Genomic DNA, 20,008 nt, shown 5'->3' on the forward strand with positions numbered 1-20,008 from the left:
CCGTGGTGATAAACTTGGATTATAATCCATTTTTGGAATGGCTACATTCAGTGTCATGAGTCTTACATACCACATGGCCCCCATGTCTTTCCCAAACATCTGAGAGGAAGGAAAACGGTTGTTAAAGAGTAGTGGCTGCTAAAAAGAAATAATTTGGCAGTACAAGAAGGAATGTAGGACTTATTAGTTGTTTTTTGTTGTTGTTGTTGTTGTTTTGTTGTTTTTAATCTGTGTAATGCAGAGAGAAAACTCAGATTTAGGCTTTTCCAAGTGTCTCACTTACTATATTTTCACGTCTCCTCTCCCTTAAATATTTCTCTCTTTCTGACTGAGTTACTAATCATTGAACTAAAGGACTGAGCTGCTTGCTTTCACTGACAAGGTTTGCCTCATCCTCACCCTACAATATTGTGATAGTTAGGAGACTGTCATCAAAGATGGCTGGTATTGGGTCACTGTCTTCCACTCACCTTTGGCAGGGGTGTGGGAGGGGAGGTTTAATTTTACTGGTATATACAAGTAGGGGAGTGAAACCACTGAGCTGCTTCTACTCAGGTACACAACTGCATACATTTTTCAGGTGTATCAAGATTGGAAAGAGACAAAAAATGGATGGTGTGTATGTTTTCTTTGACATTCTACATATTATTTATTTGCTTTTTAAGTTAGCTTGTTCATATTTTATGCATTTAAACTGAATCTACAGTATCTCAGTTATATGCCTTAGACTTGGTCAATAACTTTTTTAAACACGTAAGGTTTTGTGTTTAAAATGAGGTGGCTGAAGACAAAGACAAATTTCATTTTATTTGGAACCTAAATGTAGCAAAGAAAAGACATTTTATTGTTTGGACATTAAACAGGCATTTAAAACCATTTAGGAAAAAAACAGAGTTCATGAAGCTTGACAGCTGATTTATTTCAGTTAGAGCTTCAAAGAAGGGATTTCTAGCTTCTAAAGCACCCATTGCCTGATGGATTGTTATGTACATCAAAGAAAAGGTAAACTGACAGGAATAAAATTCAAGTCTGACAGAGCTTAAATGATACTGTGTGCTTTTATAGGGTAAGGCTCAATTTTTGATCTCCCTAAAGCAGTGACCTAGAATTTATCCATATCTTTAACATGCCCCAACAAGCTAGATGTTTGCTTATCATCAAAGACAGCTTTGTATAGATGGATCCTGCTCTCAGTGCCTCCTTCTGCCTTCACCTCCTTTTTTTTAAGAATATCTACAATTGTGCAGGCCACTTCGGTCTGCAACGATACTCCAACTTAATAAGGTTTGTATGAAACCAGTATATACATAGGGGCTTAACACAGGGACTACATTCTGAAGATTTTAAAATACATTTCTATTTTAATCAGTGTTGGTGATCGCCCTAATGCATTTTAGGATTAAAAATTTACCTTCTGAATAAGGCTTCTTCTGTCATGATATTATTTTTTTCTGTTTTTTAAAAAATATCAACTATTTTCAAAAATGAAGTCTAAATGACTTCTTTTCTTTTTTTTTTCTTCTTGCCGGTAATAAGTGTTTGGAAGTGAGTTGCTAGCTTCATGAACATTTTTGTTTGAGGCAATGCTAGAATTGAAGGCCTCCTTTCAGCAGCTAAGCGCAACATAATTTTAATTTTTATTTTGCCAACCTGAGCTCTGGTAACAGCTTTCAGTTTTATTTGCATTTCCTGTAACCTGTGTTGTTCAAAGTGCTCTGTTTATACAACTCATCTATTCCAATAAGCCCATTACATAAAATTCATGAAAGTAGTTTCAGTTAAACTCCATGAAACAGTCAATAAAAACAGAATTATGATGGTGTTCTTCGTATTTATTTTAATCCATTTATTATTTAATCCATTGATTTATTTGAGTTTTTTTTATTTTCTTTCAATTCCTATCTTTGATTTCTGATTTTTATGATTTCTTACTTCAAAACGTTTAATTCTTCCATAGAAGTATTGTTGCTCTCTGACAAATAAAAATCTGCGTCTTTTCATGCATTTTAGGTATTCTTGCCATGCAGTTGCAAGTTACCCAGATTTATCTATGTAGTCACTTTCAGATGTAACATGCCCAGTTTAGAGTCAGACATTTTGTGTGTGGGTTGTAAGCTATTCCCCTGACTTTCTTGAATAAGCAGACTGTCTTATTCCCCTAAATCAGCTACAACTTTTTTTTTTTTTTTTTTAAACTGTGAACATCAAAGGATTCATGCTATAAAAAGCTTTTTCAGATTTTCAGATATTTGCCAGGAAATTTGGTTTGGGAAACAGTGCTCCTCAGCTTTACTAGCTTTTCTCATTTGAAAAATAAACAGCTAGCAACACTTGCCAGTGTTGTCTCTGCCTCTGTTTTGAAATGCACGTGGCAGCATGTGATCTGCAGCCACGCAAGGGTCATGATATTTGACAGGGCCATACTCATTAATAGTAGAACATGGATATTAGCTCCATTTGCCTGTGATTCAGCCAAGCTGTAATATTTTTGTGCAATTGAAAAGTTATGCAGAAAGTGACATCTTTAAAGCAAAAATAACATGATGAATGGCAGTGAATCATTAATACTAAAAAGGTATAGTGATCAAGGTTTGATGTAATTTACCTTTTCTCTAAGGAGAGGGTGTTGCTTCCCCCATATTACTAACAACTGTACCTTCCTCAGTCTGAAATAGCCAAGACTTGACAACATTTTGCCATTGACTCTTTTAGACATACTATCCTGTGCACAGTTACTCTCAGCCCCCTTTGTAATTAATATTTTGCACAAAGATTAAATGCTTTAAATTTGGCAGTGAATGAATGTAAAGGTCAGTCATTTGCCATGCCCAGTGACAATTTTGTGCAAAACTGATGCATCATTTTTACATGTTTCAAACCTTACAGCTAACAGAATGTTACACAGATGGGATAGGTGAAAAACCTATGATTTTAATGAGCAAGTGTCTTTTTCCTCAGCATACCCTGTGCAGGCATAAATTTTGTAAGGATAAGGTTTGCCCAGCTCCTCCTTTCTAGTACTACTCAGCTTGTGTCACCTGATTTCTTCCCCAAGAATCTCCCTGGTTTTATCCTCTTTTCTTCTGTTTCTGTTATCTGGATTGTGGCTGATACAGATGAAAATAATAAATATTTTTATTTAACTCCATGGAATCGTGTCATGTTTCTTTAACAAGTTCTTGTCTGTTTTGTATTACAGCTTGTTATAGATCAGTGAGATTTAATATTAGCAGTGTAAGACCATGCTCTTCAGAATTAATGGAAGCCAAGAAAAATAAATACATTCTGATATGTTGGAATTTTAGTTTAATATCTGCTTTTTATTAGTGCGTGCTATTTAGCAAAAAGCATTGAAAGGCATGTGTATTTCACTCAGTTACTGCTGGGTTTGGATTTTTTTTTTTTTCCTCTGAAGAGAATCATATTATGACAGATGTTTCAGGTAGCATCAGATGCTTGATTTAGAAACATGCTAGGATTATGATCATCTATGAAATATTTATTAAATGAGCCACAAGGAATAGGTCAGAAATTCTAAGATGTGGCACCTTTCCTTGTGCGAACTGAATTCTCCTCTTGCTCCTAGGAGTTGTGGCTCATGTGATCTTGCTGACTCACACTTAAAGTCATTCATGGGGTTATTAAAATTGCTAGCAAATGACCATCTACAGAACTGTTAACTCATACCAGGCAATTATGTTGTATACAGCAGTTAGTTTCAAGTTGAACTTTGAAAAATCAACTAAAATGTACAGAGGAGAAATAAATAAATAATAATAAAAAAAGCTTTAATAGTACTCGTTTGAGTCCACTGCAGTTTTCTTAATGCTGTCTTGTCTGAGTTGAGTAAGAGTGCCAGAAGCTCAGTCTTTTTTCTTGCACTGGGCATCCCTATGCACAATGCTTTTGAGTTAGCAGCTGCTCTGCCCTCTTGGAGAGCTTGTCAGAGGACAAGCATCCTGTCATTCAGAACAGCAAATTGATCTGTCTTTGGAAATTTGTATATAATCCTACACAAATAAGAGAAAAAAATCAGAAAGTTTCCCGCCCCCATCTCTTACAACGATGTAAAAGTTTAATTGGCATTAAGAGGTGCCAAATTCTGTTTTTTTCAAATGGTATAAACTATGCATGCAATGCATAAAATGAGAGACACAGAAAAAGAGAGATAGAGAAAGAGAGACAATTTCTTGGGAGCTTTATTCCTGCCTGAAGTGTGTGGAGGCAAAAATTGGCAAATCAATATGTGGACATTGCAGTCTTCAAATTAGGAGAGAGACTCTTTTGGAGCCACTCAGAGGTTAATCAGAAACCTCGGAAAGCTGCTGTCAAGCTAGTCACAATTTCAAGCCACTGGATCTCTATTGTTTCTTGTGTGCAATGGCTTCTTGAATTTGCCTGGCTGTTTTCAAATTATTTATTAAATGCCATTGAGCCACCTATGGTCTGAATCTCTTGTGTATCTTACAGATCATCTCTTTAATCACTTGAGGTTGTTCAAGAAACATCTTTTTAGGGTTCACGTTCTACCTACTTTGCAGTGAATTGTCATTCATAACCACATTTCTGGATTGGAATTACCAAACAACAATTAAATCAAAACGAATTCCAGTGGCTCTGGTCTACTACTGCCTTATCCAAACCAAGGAAAGAGGAGGATCTTGCCACCACCTCGAGGTTAAAGTTGTGGGGGCGGACTTTTTTAGCATAGGTATCATCCCAATGACTTTTGTAGTGATTGAGTTTGTTGACCTTGTGGAACATATTAGAGACAAGCATATTTACAAAAGGCGTTTTTTTCAGATGGGTGGGGAAGGGTTGAGTTCTGAATTAGCATAGAAAGCTATTTGCGGCTGAGAGTGAATTTGCATAGAAAGATTGTATGCTGTTTTTCCACAGTAATTACCTGGCTAGATTTGCCAGCTCTTTTTCATCCAGTTGGAAGAATGAATTTTAAGATTAACTTTTTAGGTGACCTTTTAAGATCTGAATCACAGGAGAGAGTTGTTTGGTACTCCTATTGGACTATTTTTATCGACAAAAGTTAAACAGTAACAAATTATGGGAGGAACTCGGCGCAATCAGGGTGTGAAATGCCTGAAGTATTTGTTTAAAATCTGTTAAATCTGTTCCTACCATTATGTTTTTTAATCCCTGTTGCGTATTTAAACAAATGCCACCTGTTTCTGCAACACTATTGTTTCTTGACCCCAAGATATGAGTGATTTTATGCTAGTGCTAGGATCCCAGAGGCTTCGAAACAGCATCTGTACCAAAAAGAGAAGGCTGGCATTCTGTTAGTCCAGCCAAGAGCTCTTGTCCTTTCTGTGGAAGGTCAAATGAGACTGACAAAGCAGGAAATAAAATAATGTTGCAATAGGCCTTTATCTGTGCAGAAGGAAAAGAGTAAATAAGATCAACAACACAGGCCTTGTTTTTAATTCTTCTTCAAGATATATATCAGAAGGTTGTTAGAATTTGCATGCTTCATTCCCTGTTTGCCTTAAGATGTGTATTCAAATGAGAAAAATTAGATTGGGGTGGCTGATGCAGTTACTGTTCTTCCTGTCTGTCCTACCCTTCTTCTGTGGCAGGAGTAGTTGGATGTGAAGCAGGAGATCTCCTGAGTCACTGCAGTTCACATCCTGGTGTGCTAAAGGAGTCTAATATTCATGCTAGTTCATTTTATTAAATTGGACTGCAAACTGTGGTGTCTCAGACTGCCACTTGCTGTTTACAGAAAGAGGCTGAGGCAGGCAGTGGGCAGCAATAGCTTTGGTTCTTCTGGTGCATTCTGCTAAGGAGGTTGAGGGAGTCAACATTCGACCTGAACAGCTGAGTAAACAAGTAGACAACTCCATGCCACTCATGGATTAAGACGCTGTGTCCCTCATTAATAGTTTGATCTTCTGGGCTCTTGTAGGTGCATTCTACGTTATTGTCCTCATTCCATGCCTTCAACATACCTCTTCTTCCCTCTTTTATTATATAGCTTTGTTCTTTGTGGAGTTGGGCATCCCCTTGGAAGTATGAGTGCCTATGGGGAGACAGTCTGAGGACAAGAGAATTGCGTTACAGACTTGGTTTGAAAATAACTGGTCTGTACTGTAGCTGCATATAATACACTTCTAGTGAAAAGGCATAACGCTTTAGAGTTGTCAAGTTAGTATACCTCTTGAGCAATAGGCACTTGTTTGCAATAACAGGTAGCGGTTTAATCAGCTCAGCTTTGAGATACTCATCTTCAATTTTGAGCAAATAAGATAAAAGATTTTCATTTTCTAAAGTCAAAATCCTTAGAGGTTAGAGTTTTAAGCACAGGAAGTCCTTGATCCCTTTGTAGACCTAAATTCCACAAAGCAATTATGGCAGACCTAACATTTGTTGAAGTATTTGGTGATATTTTACCTAATTAAAATATTTCACTATTCAAATAATAAATGCACTAGATTTTATAAATCAGAAAAAAGCCAGTATTGATGATTCTCAGCTGCATTCTGAGTACATTGGTTTTCCTTTTACTTCCCCTGTTTCAGCACCTGCAAAGAGCCACACACAAATAAGGTTTGTACAGCTGCAAAGACTGAACTATGAGTATTTTCCCTCTCATTTAGGATGTGCCTCTGAAGAATCAAAGATTGGCAAGCCTGAGATGTAATCATAATTACTTTTAACTCCTCTGTTTGTGGAATGCTGAGATTGAACGTTACTTTTGCAGCTGAAGATGTTGTGTGTTGCCCAGTGGTTATTTCCCACATTGCCTTGTTATTCAACTGTTCAGAAAACTTGAGCATGGAGTAGCAACTGTTTTCTTAGAATGAAAGTTTTATATGGATAGTGGATTTATATTGTGATTCTTTTCAGTAGGAATGGGGGGGTGGTGGTAGGGAGGAAAGCAGGAGATTGAAAGAATCTGTGATTTAACCAGAATCCACCTTTGATCTTATCTGTTTCTGAATAGTCCGTGGCTTTTAAAGCTGTTCTTCCTCTGACAGGCTGTGGATATCAGTTAAATCTGGAGAAGTCTGATCTGTTCAAATCAAAGGTTAATGGTTAATTTAGTTAAGGTAAAGATTAGTTAGATTAAATGGATTTTCACAGTATAGGAACTTATGCTGTTACTTTCAATGGGTGCCAATTCAAGCTGCTAGGGCTTTGAAGTAAGCCTCCAGAAGTAATTTAAGATCACTTCATACCTGTTGGGCAAAAGCTAATGTATTGACTATTGTTCCCAACACCTTGCTGAGCTATGCAGCTATGGAGTTCAGCCCTAGAACTGCTGTGCATGTGGCTCCATCAGGTGGAAACGGAGGCTGATTTGTCTTTGGCAGATACAATTTTAAACCCTATTTTGTTGTGGCATAGAGATGCAGTATATCTTGATGACCACTTGTCTAAAACTGTTGATTCTTTATTCTGTGAGAACATGATGAAAGTAGATTTGTTGTGGCTAGTCCCAAAAGCCTCCGCTCCTTCACAAAAGTATAGAAGGAAGGAGAGAGACAAGAAAAGTGATTTACTGATTTGTGGAAAGGTTTTGATACAGTGCTCTGTGAGAGCAAGTGACTGCCTGGAAGATCCATTCAGTCACATGTTTCTAACAAAATGGAAGAAATTGCTTAGACGATTTAAAATGTTTCTGCTGTCACTTCAGGATGCTACATTTTGGGAGCGGTGCTGTAGACTATTAATAGTCTAGAGTGGGATTTTTCTGCCGCAGCTCTGCTAGTGTTGTATTGAAAAATTGTTGTGTTGAAGAATTCGTGCTGCAGAAGACAGATAAATTTCCAGATCGAATGATACATTTTCAAAATACTCGCTGCTTTTATGGTCAGAACATGAACACAGAGTAGATATACTGCAGCTGCTCTTTTAATAAAGTGTTAAAAGTGTGGTGGTGGTATTTGAATAATTGATGTGGGTTTGTTTTGTTTCTGTTTTTAGTAACGTGCTGTGGGATAGACAGCCATTATAAACTTTAAAAATCTTTCAGTACTCTAGAGAATGTTTTGCCTTTGTTTGATCCATTTAGAATTTTCTACTTGTATTTGCTTTGTGAGTTTCTGCATAAGTAGGGCATGGCAATTTACTGATAAGTTGTCAAGTAATTGGTTTTATTTAAATGGTGTAACGTTGCATGTCTTAAGGTTATCTCTCTGAGTATTGTGTCTGAGGAGCTAACAGTGGATCTGGAAATTCTAGATAACCTGACTTTCTTGCAAGTCTTCTTAGTTTGTGTAAAAACATGTTGCTTTTTTTGTAGACTTTTGTTGAAAAGGAGTGGAGTGGAAAGTGTACTTGAAAGTATTTGTTTAAGCTTTGTACAAGGCTTATGTTTGCTTAAGTATTTGTGACACAATAGCTGCTTTTTATAGCAAAGAGGTTTTGAGTATGATACTGTTTGTACCTGGATTTAGATAGTTACACTGACAAAAGTCTGTTTCAATATAGCTCTGTAATGGGGAAAAGGATTTTTACTTCTAATAGTGCCCCTACGTTTTATGTTTCACGTATGTTTAGAAGAAAACCTTCATAAAATACCTTGCTGTATTTGCTCTTTAAGTTGTGCAAGATGAAAATACTTGAGTTAAAATTCCAGTTGCCTAATATGGTATGTACGTATTACAGTGTACTTGCAAACACATCTTGCAAAGCTTTGGGCTTTGATGAAGCTTAGGTCTTGTTTTGTTGTGTTACATGGTTCGCATATTAAGTCTGCACTTTGAGGTACAGGTTTACTGTGGTCAGGCAGGAGGTTCCATTGTTCCAGTGGAACTTGCTGGCCTCTTCTGCTGGTTTGTCTTGCCTTTATAGTATGACAAAACCCAGAAGACTGGTCAGGGGAAATGCTTGCGCTTGGTATATGGCCAGCAATAGAAGCCCTTTTAAACATCTGTTCATGGGGAACACTCCCTAAAAAAACATACAGGGATTGAATGCCATAAACCAGGGGAGGTGAAGTGGGAGACCGTTTCTGAATATGTCATAGTTGCATTGCTAGTTTTGTCGTCTTGGGGAATTTGAAGCACGTATTACTATCTCCTGTCCTAATACTTCAAAGAGCCAATAAACTCCAAATTATGATGTAGAGGACAAAATACCATTGTATTTACTCTGAGTTTACAGTGCTTTAACTCAAATGAAGTAGAAAAAAGCCTTGTGTTTTGTTTGTTTACATTTAGTTACACGGATTTCAGTAGCTGTGCTCTGATAAAGTTCTCTGCTGGCCAGTATATAGTGCAAGATGTGATTATATTAGGAGAATATGATTCTTGAAAGAAGACTTTTATGCCCAAATTTATAATTTTGTCATTTTTCTTGCTTCCTCATTTGTGTAATTTATTTGCAAAAGTTTTAAACCAGGCATTTTCCAACTCTGTGTCTCTTTGTCTTTTATCATACTTTTCCCTCCTGATGGATGTATAATGCATTTGTTTGGCAGATTTGGATTTATTTTTGTAAGGTATCACATTGATTTTCAAGAATTGGAAAAAAATGGCAGAATATCTCGCCTCACAGTTCAAGGCAGGAATTGCCACAGGAAAATAAATAATTACCACTGTAACTTGTGCTCCCTGGGAGGATCTAAGTCTTACAGCAATAGTTAATATTTGTTTTTCTTATGGGCATGTCTGTGTTAAGTCAGGATAAACTATCCTTGAAATTGGGTGGATTTTTTTTGGGGGGGAATTATTTTTTAGTTCATCAGAGTTGAAAGTTCAAAGTCTGGATTAGGTAGAAATTGCTTCAAAATCTGAAAGATCATGGTACTAATTGATAAAACATCATGGATTAAGCCCTTGCAGAGTTTACTTACCAGATTAATCATGGAGCAAATAGTAAGAGTGTTCATTTATTGAGTCCTAAATTGCTTCACTTTGTCTGCTCGAGTATGTCTTGATTCTGTTACAGAAGCAGTACCGACCAGACAGAGTTGCCTCTACCTTTGTGTACCTTCTCATGATGGAAGTCTTTAAGGAAATTGGTGGTTATTGGGCCTGTGAATTTAAACCACTGTCTGCTGGCAGAGTTTGCTGTCAATTTGAGAATGTCTGTTGGGGTATTTCCGTGTAATTTGAAAACTTGTACGTTTGAATCTTTGCTTCAGCCCGTGTCTTTTACTATCAGAAGAACATTTCATTGTATTATAGGAAGGTACAAATAGCTTTTTTTTTTTTTTTTTTTCTGGTTCTGATGGAGGTTGTGGTAAATGTAAACACAGACTAAAGGAATGCATGAGGTCCTTATTATGGATCCATAAAATCTGTTACCCAGATTAGAGAAGTAAGAGGAACCAAATGCAGGATAAGGCAGCTGATCCAATGTTAATATTCCAAGTTTAAACGAGACTGAAACCTCATGAAGGAATGAACTGTTATCTTGTTATTTTAACTTTTTCCACAATGGAATCTTCTAACATCATTTGTCTTTTGACACCAATACTCAGTTTAAAGTTAAAGCACATCTGACATGCTGTCAGCTTACAAACTGGAATTTACATAAATGCCAAAGCAATATTACCTTAAACCTAAACAACAGAAGGCAGTTGCTCTTTTTCCTCTAATATGTTGGGAATGAAACGCAGAAGAGAATTAAATTGGTAAGAAAAACAGTGGTTTCAAATCCTGCACTCCTGTCCCCTTCTTTTGTCTTCTTTTCTGCTTTCCCAGTAAATATTACTTATGGTGCTGAGCTCAGACTCCCAAACTGAAGTTTCTCCAAAAATGTTTCCACTTGGAAACTGAGGGAAGTGGACCTAGGGTACCAGTAGCAGAGAAAATAGCAGCAGCCAATGAAAAATTAAAATCTGAGCAATAACTGGGAAAATTTAGTAGACATGTATTTGTCCAAATACAGCTTTTCTGAAAATCTGGTTAAGAAAAATGAAATACTGTTTTCTGTAGGAATTGTTGCCTTGCACTACTGTTTTCTTAATTTTATTCCACTGGTGCTCAGCCCAGTCAAATCTTGGTTATGAAATATTTATAAATTGCACAAATTATTTCAATTTGCATGCTAAGTTGTTGATCCTGCAGCTTGTTGCATTTGGGCTAAACTGCAATTCCATTTAAAGCTGTAGATAACTGTACACTTTTAATGTTTTATGGACTTTATTCAGTAGAAAAAAAGGAAGAAAAAGAATTGTTAAGAAGTCAGTCCAGGTTGTGACAGCGGTAAAGAAAATCTGTGCTGTATAAATAGGGTTATATTTAAATTCATAGCAAACATCTTGGAAGACAAAGAGTATCAGAGGCTTTGAGAGCCCTGTTTCAAGACTGTCCTCCTTTGGATTTACATTTTGCCTTGTTGAAAACTTGCCATAGCGGTCATGTTTTGAGACATCCAGTTTAGTTACCTGCAGATACACACTAGAGATCCTATGTGGCTTTTTTTTTGACATCGCCAGTTCTTGTTAGGTAGAAAGTACTGAGAAATCAGATTATTGTCTCTTTATTCCAGATACTTGTGGCAGTCAGTCAGTGTTAATCTCAAATCTGTGATTTTTCTCTCTGGTCAGGAAACCATTTGTTGTTCCTTTTGTGATACTTTCGTCCCCCATCCCCTGCCTTGTACTTTTTCAATATGGCTTAAAGCCGCAGAAAGAAGGATGGAAAATTTATTTGATGTGTTGTTTTTTTTTTTTTTTTTTAAAACAAATGCTTGAAATGGCATTTGTGGTAGCAAATAATACTAGTCATTACAATCTCTGGAAATATGTCTGTGCATTAGTAACTATTTAATAAGATGTTTACTTTCATTTTAGAATTGGAAAAGAAAATTTCTTCTCCCAGCACTCATGGATCTTAAGTTTATTTTGCTTTGTTGCTGAACTCTACGAAACAAGTGTTTCCTTATGGGTCTTAGGCCCATCTTGAATTCTGATTTAGTAACGTATTACTTCCTGGGAAAAACTCCCTTGGAGGCTTTACTTGAAGTTCATGCTCAAGCATGAATTCAGAGCCTGCTATAAGATGTCTGTGCTAGACATGAACAGTTGTGGAGAGGGTGTACTGGACTGACCTTCCTGCCAAAGTGTGTAAGGAGCAATGTACAGCACAGTCCTGGCATTTCCCCAGTCAGATCAGGAAGATATGAGGAAATCTGTGTCAGGCTTGCACATTTTTGCCTCCTATGCAGCAAGATCTTGCAAGAATAAATGATGTATTTCTGTATGCGTATTTTTGCCATGCTGGCATTCACGTATCTGAAGATAGTGGTGATATCTGCTTAGAATATTATAGAATGTTGTTTGATGCACTTCGGAGTATTTGAAAATTGCCTATGCATTGTTTAAGACTGTTTCTGTAAGTAAAAGTTAAACCAACAGGCCATTTCACGAAAAAAAAGTAATTTTTATTGTCTTCTACGGTAACTTTCCATCCTATCTCAGGCTGAACATACCCTTCCAAACTTGGCTTTATGTCTTTAAATTTAGTATCAGTCATACAAAACTACTTCTTGGTTTCATACACATTGCTTTCCTTTTTCCATTAAATATAGATGGCCTCATACCTATTGTAGCATCTAGTAGTGCACTGTAACACTACTCTTCAGTATTAAGCTAATTTTTGATAGAGTAGCTTCAATAATGTCCATAGGCATGCTGTTTTAAGGTGATACATTGTCTACACACGTCTCTAACAAAAACTTCATAAAGGTCAAGTACATGTTTTTTCCCCCTATGAACCACAGGGCTGATTTTAATGCAGTAAACCAGAATTCTACCTAGAGCATAAACGAGGCCTATTTGTAATAATGCATCCTAGAAATTCAGATAAATAATTTTTTATCCTTTCTCATTTCTTCCTCATTCACTTAGTCCTACATTAAACTTCAGTTCCCTTTTGATTGTGTGAGTATAGTTGTTTGTGGAGCTGTACCATATTTTTGAAATGATAAGGAAAAAAACCCAAATTGAACACATGCATGTTTTGGAAAAAAAAAAAAAAAAAAAGACATTGTTCATCTACACCATTAAGGTTTAAGCTGTTGGCACAGTTAGTTTGCTTCCTTATGAAGCAAATTAATTGAAAAACTTTTCATTTCAGTATAAAGAGGGTGTTTTGGTTGTTGGTTTTTTTTTTTTATATATATAAAGTAATGGGAGCTATTTCTCCTGAACAAGGGAAGTTTTGCAGCAAATTATTGCTGGGTTGGGAGCACTCCAGAAAAAACAGCTGGTGATCTGTTTTAATTGTGATGAATGTGACCACAAGCATACAGCCGGGTACATATACGATTGTTTTTACATGTTGGGTGTAGCTTTTCACAGGCATAATTTCCATCATGATGCCAAGTGTATCTTACAAGTCCTTTGAACAGCCTTTAAATAAAAACCAGACAGTAAAACTATTTGGATTTTGTAAGCTAGTATCTACTAATGACTTAGAATAAAGTATTAACGCAGCACTTTGGTTTACTTAAAATGGCCCACCAATAACAATAATGCTTTTTGAAAATAATTAAAAATACCTTCATATTTAATGTTAGATTACATATTGTATTTTATATTATCAGTATGTTTTCAGATTTTATTTCTTATCAGCACATTCCCTTGACATTTCCTCTTGTAAAATCCTTGACTCATCCTCCCCCCACCCCCCTTTTGTATTTACAAAAGTTTGCTGTAATTCTTCTGTGTCTGTTCTGATTAAAAAGAAGGGGAGGAAAGAAAACCTAAACCATTGCAGCATTAGTAAGAAAAGATTGTGAGGCCTGTGCATAAATCCTGGGCTTCCTGGCAGACAGCAGCAGCCTGTCTCTGACTCAAAAGGTTCTGATTTTTAAATCTTCTGGGTTTTAACTGTGCAAAAGCATCTCATATTGTTGTTGTTGAAATACTTGTTTCCTGTTGAGAATGGTGAATCCTGAATTAGGTGTGTGTACCCTGTGCCTTGGGTTTGTGCTGAAGTCCTGAGAGGGGGCTGGGTTGTGGAGGGGACTGGCACCCCTGCTCTGCTCTCCAGAGGTGTCCGACCCGCACGGGCAAGCTGTCCCGTCCTGTCCCGTACTGGGAGCTCATGGCTCTGTATCCCTCCCTCTGCTCAGCCCAGCGCCCGAGTGAGGGGGGGCTGTCACCTGCCTGCAGCCAGAGGGGGGCTGTGGGAAAGGAGGGGAGGAGAAGGGAAAAACTTACAGTGGGAAAAGGGGAGCAATGGCTATCTTGCCTTCCCTTTAACACCTCCCGCTGCAGCTTCCAGCACAGATGAAGTTCTCTGGGGACAGACCCTGGCTTTTAATGAGGTCAGACTGAGTGAGGGTTGTATGGGGAGAAGGGTGTAATGACATGAAATATTCAGAAGTACTCAGTGGTATTGTAGAGAGCTGATGGTGGTAAAGCCTTTTTTGACGTTATGCGGTGCCATTGCAAGGGCAGAAGAACCAGCGGGGTCACCAGAGGCGTCCGTGTTGCTGAGCTCTGTTGGTGTACTGGGCATGCATGCATCCTTCGTTACGGTCTGCATTACATGATGCACTTGTTCTCCCCGTGCACCTCCTTGAGCTGGGAAAGGACAGTCTGCGGCTTCGTGGGCATTGACTGGCACAAAAAGGGTGGGTGCAGCTGTTGGACAATGAACAGCGGAGGTGTCATCACTATTGATACAAAAGTGTCTGCAACAAAAGTGTCTCTAGGATCAGGGGAATGGTTTGTCTTAGTACTGCTGAAGGGTATAGGTTCTGTGTTCTTTGTGAAACTTTGACCTTTCTAATCCCGCCACAAAGGTGAGGCAATGGGGAAGAAATGAAGACAGCTTGAGTCTTTAGCTGAGACACTGTATAGGTGACATTTTATAAGTGCTAAAGATTGAGGAAAATCTTGATTTGCATATTTACAGAACATATTTTTATAGTTTCTTCTCTGCCTGTCCTGGTTTTATTTAATTTCTAAGCAAAAGTTTTGACTTTGAAACTAAAAGCCCTCTGGTTCTGCCTTGAAATTAGGAAGATGAATCAAAACCTTCTCTTACTGGGTTGGTGTGTTTGGTTGTTTGTTTGTTTGGGTTTTTTTCCTCCTTCTCACATCTTCCAGTCATCCTTGTGCCCAGCTTCTGCTTCCTGCTGTTCTTCCTTTTACTGTATTTTCCCTCCTAAAATGCTGAGTGTTGCCTACCAGAGAGGATTTTTTTTTTCTTCACAACTCTATTGCTTTTACTTGCCTGTCCCCCACCCTTTCTATTTGATTTAGATTAAAAACCTGTCCATATTTTGGGCTGGGAACTGGCAGTATTTGTGCTTCGCTGATGGAAGGTGTAAACTGTTAACTTTCTCATTGCATATGATGAAGAAAACTTTTTTCATGAACCTTTGTTTTATTAAAGATGGTTTTAATGATGTGTTCAAAAACTTAAGTGAAGAGTACCGTAAGGCTTGATGTGGGTATGGAAAACTTAAGTTTCAGTAGGTTCTGGATCTGCTGACAGATATAGTGCTTGGTGTGGCCATTTATTTTTGAAATAGCTCTGTCATTGTGAGTGACTCCACAGTATAAAAGTGAAAAAAGGAGGGGGAATGGAGTTTTAACGTGTGACTGCAGTAACACATCATCTTGCGGTTAAAAATGACCAATTTCACTGAAATAATCTGGAAACAATTTTGTTTGCTGGCTTTACTAGAAAGTCAGATGCTTTTCTGAAGTGCATCCTAATTCCCTGAATAGGTAATAAAATACAAGCAGTATGTTTATTTAGTTTATTTGAAAATATTAATATATTTTTTTTAATGGTGGGTAAAGGATCACACTGCCATATGTGCAAGAGATGAACTGGTTCTGTCCCGTGTTCTACAGGCAAGGAGAGCTCCTTGTTAAGTTTTCAGGGATATCAGTGTGAAAATAAGAAATAGTTTGGCCATGTATGTTTGGCTCATGGTTTATTTAGTTTTTAGGGTTTTGTAATGGGTACATTGAATGTGCCTACCACTCAACAGACTTTTTATCAGGTAACTTAACCAGTCAGTTCATCATCTATTTCTTTATCTGGTTTTGACAGATGGGCCATTATGAAGTAACTCTAAGAGACTGAGTTAATTCAGTGGATAGCAAACTAAATTTTTGATATCAAGATGTAACTGTGATAAAGGCTGACCTGGTAAGTAACTGAAAGTCAGTAACTGAAAGACACAGCTGGTTGGCCTGAGTCACAGAGTTCAGAACTTTGTGCAGGAGGCCTAGAATTTCTTTTACTGAAAAGGTGACAAAATGTTATAGTGTTTGTGTTCTCAGGGAAAAATATTAAAGGAAAAGGCTCAAGACCCATCTGGATGGACATTGGGCTTACCAGGTGTACTTGGACTAAACAAAGAGCTCATGAGTAATAACAGGGAAAAAAAGAATTTGTCAGCAAAGAATTACTTGGAGGTCAAGGTATGCAGGTATAGCAGTATAGTTGCAAAGAATAGACTATGTAAGGTCTTGCAGAAGAAATTGGAACAAACAGCGAAGTGTTCTTCAGCTGTAAAAGTTAAGAGCACAAGAAGAATACAAGGATGACTTCTGCAAGGTCCACGTGGGATGAAGGATAAAAATTATTTCAGTATGGTCCAAAAACTAAGGAGCAATTCGTGAATGCTGACAAGAGAGTTAGGCTGGGTACTGGTTCCCTCTTGGAAGGTATTGGAACATAGCAGATCCTCTAAAAAATGTGCTTATTTCCTTAAAATTTTCAGGGCACTTTAGAGGGGATGAAGCTGTATTATTGGAGACTGACACATTTTGTAAAAACACTTGAGAAGATGGAAAAATAGAGAAGACGACAAAAGTTCTGTTAGCATACCCTCAGCAGTGTATGTCAGTGAACTGTGAAGACTTTTTCAAGCCTGTTCTTTTGAGAAATTCTTTAAGTTTTGTTTCCATTTTTTTTTCTCTTTAGATTGCCTCAAGATTGTTTTGAGAAGCTGTAGGATTTATGAATCTGCTTTCTGAGATCAGTGCTTTAAACCACGAAATTCAGCATCCTGTCATTGGCAGCAATTACTGCCAGATGCATCAGGAGAAAGTAAAAAGAGCTATTTAGCTCTCTTCACATTATTCTTCTCTTGCATTTTTGTCTGTGGAACTGTGATGCTGAATTCTGAATAACCCATATGCCCTTCAGAAAGTAATATAAATGGAAAGACAGACTTTTCTAGAGAGATTGGCACCATTTCCTTACATGAGAATGAAACCTTAAGCGTTTTTGGAATGTTTTCCCTTTCTTGCCCTCTTGTATGGGTTAATACTTTTATTATGTTTCTGTTGATGTCTGCTATAGCCCTTTCACTTATATTTGAAGGCAGCGTTAAGCAAAGTCTCTCTCACAGTTTTAACAGAATTCAAAGCTTGGCTTATAAATCAATCATCGGTTCTTGTCACCTGAGAGCTTGTAGCTGTAAAACATAAAGCCAAAGAGCTGCTAAACCTAAACCATTGGCATAAGTAACAGTTTCTTCTAAAATGATGACTTTCAAATTTTTACCTGAATATTTTTCATAGTTCTTGCAAATATTTATTGCTGCACTTTAATAGGAGAAATTAAATGTTTTTTTTTTTATTTGCAGTGTCTTTCTGCTCCTATTGTGCTAATGTAAATTTTGTGGATGACTGTAGAATTCCTTGTTTTGAGACTGATCCTTGCATGTTTCAGGAAAATCAGTTTGCCATATTCCATTTAAATATTTGTGATATGAGTCTTAAGACTGAGGTTCTTCTCCTTTGTTTTTTTTACCTGCTCTTGACCTGCTGCTTGCTTCAGTCTGTGCCGCATTTAATGACTACTGATTTCAGTGAAGTACCATATAAGAATAGAGTCTTACAAATACAGCTTCAATCCAAGTAGTGGACTCATCTGGTCTTAAAATGTCATTTTCACTAAGATGTTCTTTGTCTTTGTTTTCTTTTCAGCCCAGTCACTGAAAGAGTTTGCTCGGCTCCTGATTGCTGTTGAAGAGGAGAGGAGACGACTGGTAAGTTTGCTGGCAATAATATGTTACATTGGGCCTCTTTTTGTATATAATAGTACACTTTTCTACTATTCCTACTGAAGTGCTGTTTTTATTTTTCTTATTTGTGTGGTAGATATTAAGTATTTCATAAGAATCACTTGAGATTCTGCAAAAGCAGAAATGTGCTAGTACAGACTGCAACACTTTTTAATGGAGTGTCCAGCCAAGTACTTTTGCATTGATTTAAAAACTGTTTTATCACAAGTTCCTCCCTCCCTGCTCCCCACCCCAAATTAACAATTGAATGCTGCTTTCCTTTCCCCCATCTTCTCTTATTAGTCACAAGGTAAAGCAGTAAACTCTAAACAAATAGCTTATAGTGGAAATGTAGATTGGTATTTATATATAATGAAGTACTTTTTGACTGTTATCCAGTGAATGTATACCAGTAATCCAAGAATATGATAAATAAATTGTAAGAAGAGAAACCAAATTCATCACCCCTAAGAAACTCTTGCAGAATATTATAGTTCAGACTTGTCAGGTTTGTCCTTTGTTATGGTATCCTTATTCCCTTTGGTTCCATACTGACAGATACACAGTATGTTTTCATTTGTATTTCTGTTCAGATGTAACTTTGTTAAAAGAGTTTGAAGTGTATTCTTGTACAGGTATTTTTTTAAAAAAAACTCCACACAAGCAGTGAAACTACTTTTTTTGCTTCCTTGGAAGTCAGTCATGAATAAAGATCAATGAGGCAAGGATTAACCTCAGTAGGGTTTTTTTAAAAAACTGTGAAAGTTTAACTAACTCATATCTATCCAATGACTATGTCGGTCCTGGTTTTCCTTCCTCTTTTGAGTACTTAGGGAGGTGAAGAAAAGGATTTTCTGATTCAGATTGGAAGAATTTTATTAATCCAGGAGGAGGTTTACATAGGGTTCTGTTATTCCTGGGAGTGAATGACTATAGAATTGGTCTCCTGCTATTTCTGTTTATGTTAAAATATTTTAAAGTGGCAAAATCATAAGCACTCATGTGGTGCAGTTCCATAGTTAATATCAACTAAACCTACAAAAGTGCAAAATATTTGCTTCATGCTCCGTACTTTTTCCTGGGTAGATGGAAGAGTGAGGTGACTGCTTGGTACTTAACACCTTAAAAGATGTTTACCAGAACACTTACTAATTATTTAGTTAAACAATGTTGCATATTAATAACTTTCAGTTTAGTGTAAAGTTTATTGTGAGCTAATTTTAGAAAAAGCAATGAATGGATGAAGGTTTTATTTTTCAAACTGGTTAGTCTTTCATAATATGTATACATAATTTCCCTTTTTTTTTTTTTTTTTTTTTTTTAATCCTCAGAGGAGACAATCCTTTTTTTCACTTGTAGAAGTTTATGGTTTTGAATTTGATCCTCCCATATAACATTTTACTTTGTATCTTGTAGGACGGCCTTCAGAGTAAATAGGGGAAGGAAGCATTAATTAGGTGATGAAAAAAGACCAGTCAGCTAGAGAGATACTTGTTGTTCTGTTTCAGTATGACTTCAGTGGGAATGCATGGGTTGTATGGCTGAGTGTGGTGGGCTGACCCTGGCTGCAGGCCAGCTGCCCACCGAAGCTGCTGTACCGTTTGTTCCCTTCCCCAGCCCCGCATGGGGAGAGGAAATAAAATGAAGGGCTCATGGGTCGAGGTAAGGGCAGGGAGATTGTTCAGCACCATCACGGGCAAAACAGTCTGGACATGGGGAAATCAGCTTAATTTGTTACTAATCAAAACAGAGTAGGATAATGAGAAATAAAACCAAATCTTAAAAACATCTTTCCCCTCCCCCTTCCTTCTTTCCAGACTCAACTTTGCTCATGATTCTTCTGTCCTCTTAGCCCCCAGTGGAGCAGGGGATGGGGAATGGGGCTGCGGTCAGTCCCTCACACGCTGTCCCTGCCGCTCCTTCCTCCTCGCGGGGAGGCTCCTCACACTCTGCCCCTGCTCCAGCCCTGGTGCCCTTCCAGAGGGTGCAGCCCTCCCCGAGTGCCCCGGCGCGGGGCCCCCCGCGGGGCGCAGCCCCTCAGGCCCAGCCGGCT

General features: G+C 37.6%; 1 protein-coding gene across 2 annotated transcripts in view; it reads left to right on the forward strand.

Annotated features, from left to right (window-relative positions):
* The window catches only part of ARHGAP42 (Rho GTPase activating protein 42), a 215,959-nt gene that overhangs the window by 90,831 nt on the left and 105,120 nt on the right, over positions 1-20,008 (forward strand). For both annotated transcript variants that reach the window (XM_080376482.1, XM_080376483.1), the window contains one exon: positions 17,879-17,940. In XM_080376482.1, coding sequence (XP_080232608.1) covers positions 17,879-17,940 — 62 coding nt within the window. The remainder of the gene's footprint in view (positions 1-17,878; positions 17,941-20,008) is intronic.

The sequence above is a fragment of the Falco punctatus genome (assembly GCF_963210335.1).
Source record: "Falco punctatus genome assembly, chromosome: 2".
Lineage (NCBI taxonomy): Eukaryota > Metazoa > Chordata > Aves > Falconiformes > Falconidae > Falco > Falco punctatus.